Here is a 6,034-nt window from a genome sequence, read left to right as displayed (position 1 = left end):
CTTGGAACCCACTTCCCCTACCCCCAGGTATACTAGCCTCCACCTGCCTCTCAGGAACAAATTACCTGATCCCAGGAGGCCTCCCCTCAACCCATTCACAGTTACAGAGACATCTGTGAAACCCAATTTATTATACAAAACAAGATGCATCAAGAATTCAGTGTCAGAACAGCTCTGCATTCCAGGGGTTAGGGCTGGACCTTCTCCCTTAAAACCTCCTCATCCCAACCCTTGCTAGGGAGTCAGGCTAGGCACACAGGCCCTCAGTCTCCAAAGACCCAAAGCCCTGGCTCAGGAGGGCAAAAACCAGATGTGGAAGCACAAGTGTTGGTCTTGGGGAGTAGGAAAGGACCTGCCTTTTCTGCATATGGCCACAGGTTGCTAACAGTGGGGCGTGGGCTTGAACCTCCAAAAATAGGAAGGCTCATCTTGGGAAAGTTTGGGCCTATGCCTGGGGTGGAAGCACCCAAATCTCCCTCAACAGCAACCAAAGCAACAGTGTGGAACCCGTCCAAATCAGGGATAGGGAAAAGCTTCCCCAAAACTGCCAACCCTAACGTAAATTCTATAAAAATAAAGCAAGGGTTGGCTGCTTTCTGGGGCAGCTGGGTGGGTGTGTAACCTTCTGATCACCACATCCCATGGAGTAGCAAGTGGCTAAGGGTCAGTACCAAGGTCCAACCGGGATCTTCCTCTACCTACCACATAAGCCTTGGACTGAGAACCTTCCTCCCCTACCCCTCTCAGCCCAGACATAGAGTTTACAAAACCCATGGGTCAGACAGACGGAGAATCCCTGGGAATGTGGGAGTTGCCCAAGGCTCAGCCCAAAGGACCCCAAATCTGACAGGAATTTGGTCTCTACCTGAGAGTGGCCATAGGAAGTGGCTCTAGCCAGGGGCAGGGAATGAGGTCCATAGGCCTCTGGGGCCCCTTGCAGATCCCTGAGGGAGGCAGTGCTTGCAGCAGAGGCTAGCACCAACCTCACACAGCCTGCAGCTCCCCCTGCAGGCGACTCAGTTCCTCTAGCTCCTGCTTGTGACGGTCTGTCTTGTGTGCCACCAAGGAGCGGTAGAAATGCAAGGCAAAGGCCATGAAAATGAGCCCCACAGGTACCATGATTGCTGTGGAGGCCATGGCTGCTTGCCAGCCTGGCCCATGGGCCCCACCACCACCACACACTTGCTGGGGTGGGCAGGCCTTAGATGACCCAGCCTGTGATGGGGCTATAGAATCTGGGGATGGTGGGAGCTTGGAAGCTGGGCTAAGGGAGGTGGCCACTGGTGGCAGAGTCCCAGGCACCTGGGAAGCAGGTACCACAGGGGCTGGTGTGCCCAAAGGAGCCCCAATGGGTACAAACTTGACCCAGCCAACCAGGACAACTTCAGCGAGAAAGAGGAAGGTGCCCAAGGCAGTGGAGAAGCCCCAGGCCAGCTCCACATAGCGGTGGAGTCGCTGGTGTGGTGACTGGTGGACAGAGTTGAGGTTGTGGATGTTGCTAACGGCTTCAATGTGGGGCAGCAGACACGTGGAGACCATGAGTGCAAAGAGGTGCACAGCTACTAGCACGGTGGTGCAGGCGCTAAAGGCCACCAGCAGGCCTGGCGGGTATTCATGGTTGTTCTCCAGCTGTACCTCCACCATGGCCACCTGTGAGGACAAGAGGAGACTGACTGAGTACCCATAATCTCCCCCACCATAGGGCTTTTTGTTTTGCCTGTGGGGATACATCACGATTGAGAACAGTGAGTGCCTGGCACAGAGAAGGTACTCAGTATGTTGTGTGAATGAGTGGGCAGCCTTGCAAGGTTCTATTCTGTTCTGGGCCTCCGTTTCCCCACCTGGCTATTGAGAGGGCTGGGTAACATGTTTTGGACAGTCTTAACTTGTTATAACATAGGGGTTAAAGAGCATAGATTCTGGAGCTGGGATGCCTGGGTTCAAATCTCAGTTCTACAAACTGCGTGTTCTTGAGCAAGTGACTTAATTCTCTCTATGCTTCAATTTTGTTATCTGGAAAATGCGAATTAATAATAGCACCTAAAAACACTGCCAGGCACATAGTAAGCACTATGTTTTTGCTGTTGTTATTATTATAGTTAACAGTAAAGTCCCAGGCCAGAGGTTGCAAATTGGCATACCATGAGCCAAAGCCAGCTGGCAGCCATGTTTTGTTTGGCTCATGCAGCATGTGTTTTTTTTTTTTTTCTCTTGAACAATTGAATCAGTTGCCAAATTTTAAAAACTTAAGAGATTTCATATTCCTATTTCTAGATCCTCTGGAAAACTTGGGAGTTCTGGCCACATCAAGCTCACACTCCTGCCTGGGAACTATCAGCTAGTAGTTGAGTCATGGCTGCGTGCTTTGGACAGATCATGGGGTCTCTAGATGGTCGCAGTCCCCACCCAGCCAACTTGATGTCCCTATTACCTAACCGGCCTTGGCAAACATTTTGAACTGATGACCCTGTTCTAGGCTTTTGTAAACTTGGACTCTATAGCCAGACTACCTAAGCTCAAAGCCTACTGTGCCACTAACTTCCTGTGAGACCTTGGGCTGGTGTTTAACATCTCTGATCCTCAGTTTCCTTATCTGTAAAATTGCCATAGTAGTGGTACCTACTTCAGAGTACTAACATGATAAACATAAAAACCCTTGAACACAGTGTCTGGTACTTAGTGACAGTTCAGTGCAATTTGTATAGCATTGCTGTTCTATCCCAAGCCACTTGCATTCCAGAATCTGGTTCTTTCCCCATCCCTGGTTCTTGTACAATCCATTAGATTGTTCTGGGGCTGGGGGAAGGAGAAGGAAGGTGCACAGCCTGGCAGGAGGTGGTGAAAAGACAGGACTGAGTATTTTGGGAAATTGGGCCATGGTGCGTATCAGCAGGTCTCTTCCATAGACTGAGATCTGGGCCAGGCTTAGTCCTGGTTTCTTCCAGAACCTAGTCTAGCACTACTCTGCCCTGCCAGGACTGGGGTCAGTCCTACCCCAGAACCTACACATCCGGCCTTTTGATTCTACAGAGAAATCCTTGGCCCTTAAGCTGTCACCCCAGCAACCTGCAGGTCAAGCAACAGGTTGAATTGTTCCCTTGGGAACGGGATGATGGGGGTAGGAGACCTCTCCCAGCTGGGTACATGGGTGTCTGCTCCCTGCCCTTTGCAGCTAGTGCAGATGAAGGGGAGCCAACTCCCTGCCCCAAATGACACTCCCCATCAGGAAGGGTGGGCTGGCCTGTGGATCCTGGGTCCCACATAGACCATAGACTGAGGATGACCCTTACTGATAGGGACTTCCCCTGTCATATTTCAAATACAGACACTGTGGCACAGAGAGAGGCAGGGACTAACCCTTATCACCTAGCGCCATGCCCCCTGCCTCTATCCCCATATTCATATCCCTTCCACAGGAGCACCTTCCAAGATGGCACCCCTCCAGCCCACTTTCTCCTTCTTCCTGTCATGAAGGCGGGGAAACCCGGACTAACATTCCAGGGACCCTGGGTCCTAGTTCATTCTATATCCTTCATCTGCCAAGTGCTCTTGGCAGAGTGCCCACCCCACTCTGGGCCTTAGTTTCCCCACCTGTCCAATGAACAGGTTAGTCTGAGCCATCTCTGGTATGTGCCCTGCTTTAGGCATGTTTGGATATGGAGTGCCTGATGACAAAAAATCACAGCTCATCCCGGGGCAAGTTCCTGGCAAGCTACAGAGGGCGCACCCTCCATGATCTCATTTGGTTTCCCACTGGCCTTTGAGGGGGTGGAGGCCTGTCCGGGGTCACACAGCTGGCTACAAGCAGGGAGAAGCCAGAATTTGTCTGCTGACTCCTCACTCTGGGCACTTCCTATGGGGCCACTGCTGGGACCGTTAAATAATACCACTCTCCCACGTCTTTAGTTTATCAGCTCGGGAATCACTTATCAGCTTCCTCATCAGCTTCCTTCCCAGAGGCTTCCTCACAATCTTCTCCAAGCTTTCCAGAGCAACTCCTCCATCTAGTTTATTCACCCCAGCTCTCCCAGACCTGCAGCCCCGTTTACATAGCCCCCACCCAGTTTTAATTATCTGAGGTCAGATCTGGGATAACCACTTCTCCAGCTGGGCTATGCTTCTTTTGGACCTCTTTGCTCCATTGTTGCATATTTATTCCCCTTGGTGATTTGTTTACCCCAACCCCCACCATGACACCTTTGGGACCTGTTTATCCTCCTGGAGACCTGTTTACACGCACACACCCTACACATCCCCATAAAAAGGGACTTATGTAGCCCCCTGGGACCTTGTTTTGTTTCCTCTTACCCACTTAAGAATTTTTTTTCTCTGCCCTGTCTCCCTTGGGGACCCATATACTTTACTCACGACCCTGTACCCCTGTAGGCTTCACCTTCACTCCCACCCTATGCGCCCCCTTTCAGCCCCTCACCATGGCGAAGCCCGAGAGCAGGGCAGACGTGCGGCTGGAGGCTTTGAGCTTCGCCCGACTGAGGTAGAGGCGGCGCCAGCTGAGCGCCCGCAGCGAGTGCTCACTGGCCCCCATGAGGTCCAAGTAGCCGCGGTGCACGAACTCTCGGTATGTGGCCGAGGCCGCGGGGCTGTCGCCCGCGGGGTTCAGCGGGGCCTGCTCGCCCGCGTCCCCCTCTCCGCCCTTCATCCTGGGAGCGGCGGCACCAGGTGGTCACGGCGGGGCCGAGAAGCCTCGGGGACCACGAGAAGGCCAGGCCAAGTCGGGAGAAAGCCCCATCTCCCGGAGAAGCGAGCGAGGATGCTGGCAGCTGGCGCCCTCCTAGAGGCGGCCCCGGTGGAGCAGGAAGAACAGATGTCGGCCGGGAGCCCCAGGAACCGAAGCAGGACAGCAGAGACCGAAACAGGAACTGGGGCAGAGGCGGAGCCGGGGCGGCCACATGATGGGGTGGAGCCGGGGGGGACGCATCCCTTGCGGCTCGGGTCCCTTAGCGGAGATCCCGAGGGTCCCCACAGGAACATCGTCCATGCACCTGAACCCCACCGAAGCGAAAGCCTAACCTGTCTAGCTATGACTGAAAGTTTCTGGGCCCGGGCACCCTGGACCTCTTCAAAGTACACCTGGATACCCCGAGGTGTCCAGATACCCAAACCCCTCCCTAAACAGTGAATTAAAGCTCGGGAAGGTGAGCCAGCCGCCTCTAATCCACCTGTGGGGACCTCAGGCTTTGCAGCCTCAATCCCAGGGAGCCTGCCCCCCTCCCCCCGCCCCGATCCACCCAAAGAGCCCCCTGCTCTGACAGCCTTGGGAACCAGCAGTCCTGCCAGCCGCGCCCTACCCACATTCCCAACGCCGCAGAGAGACACACAAACTCGGAAGCCCCGGCTGAAGATTTTGAGTTTTATAGCAAACCTTGTTGTATAGACCCGGGGCCCAGGGGCCCAGCCCGGCTGGGTCCCCCACCTGCCCCCACCGAGCTGCCTCCTCCCCTTCCCCCAAGTGGCTCCATCCTTAAGCCTTTCGCGATCCCCAGGCCCCCCTCCCCTCTGGCCTTTGGTCCGCCCAGTCCCTCCCCCCCACCCGTGCACCTCCCAGTTACCTGAGGTATGTGGAATAGATTTCCCCCTCCCCTACATGGTACAACTGGCTCCCCAGGGAAGCTTGGGTTGAGGGACAGGACCTGGCCCCATCCCTCCCCCTGGCTCCCGAAAACCCGCCCCCACACTGGAGGAAGGGGGCGGGTGGGAAGGGCCAAGAGAGCCTGTTACTAAGTTCCCATGGCAACTAAGAGGGGCCATTTCCAGCTTTAGCACTGGCATTGGGAGGTGTCCATTGGCTGCTATTTCCATGGCAACCAGGAGTGGCAGTTCCCTGGGCAAATGGGTACAAGTTTCCATGACGATGAAAGAGTGGGCAGAGCCACGCTGGAGGAGTCCCATCTTCCCCATCCTAGGACTGGCACCGCCCCCCCCTCAGGTCAAGAGGGGTGGAGCTACTCAATACAGCAAAGCAAAAGAGAGCCTGGTGGCCCAGTCCAAACTGGGTGCCCACCGGACCAGTCAA

General features: G+C 54.8%; 1 protein-coding gene across 1 annotated transcript; it reads right to left on the bottom strand.

Annotated features, from left to right (window-relative positions):
• Positions 1-112: 112 nt before the first annotated feature.
• On the bottom strand, positions 113-4,998 carry ORAI3 (ORAI calcium release-activated calcium modulator 3). Its single transcript, XM_003418862.4, has 2 exons — positions 4,433-4,998; positions 113-1,650 (listed from the first exon to the last, which is right to left on the bottom strand). Exons 1-2 carry the CDS (start codon positions 4,658-4,660, stop codon positions 985-987), a joined length of 894 nt encoding a protein of 297 aa, XP_003418910.1. The 5' UTR covers positions 4,661-4,998; the 3' UTR covers positions 113-984.
• Between the last annotated feature and the right edge of the window lie 1,036 nt (positions 4,999-6,034).

The sequence above is a fragment of the Loxodonta africana genome, chromosome 12, assembly GCF_030014295.1.
Source record: "Loxodonta africana isolate mLoxAfr1 chromosome 12, mLoxAfr1.hap2, whole genome shotgun sequence".
Taxonomy (NCBI): domain Eukaryota; kingdom Metazoa; phylum Chordata; class Mammalia; order Proboscidea; family Elephantidae; genus Loxodonta; species Loxodonta africana.
Note: the sequence above shows the minus strand (reverse complement) of the source record. Positions and strands in the feature narration are given on the sequence as shown.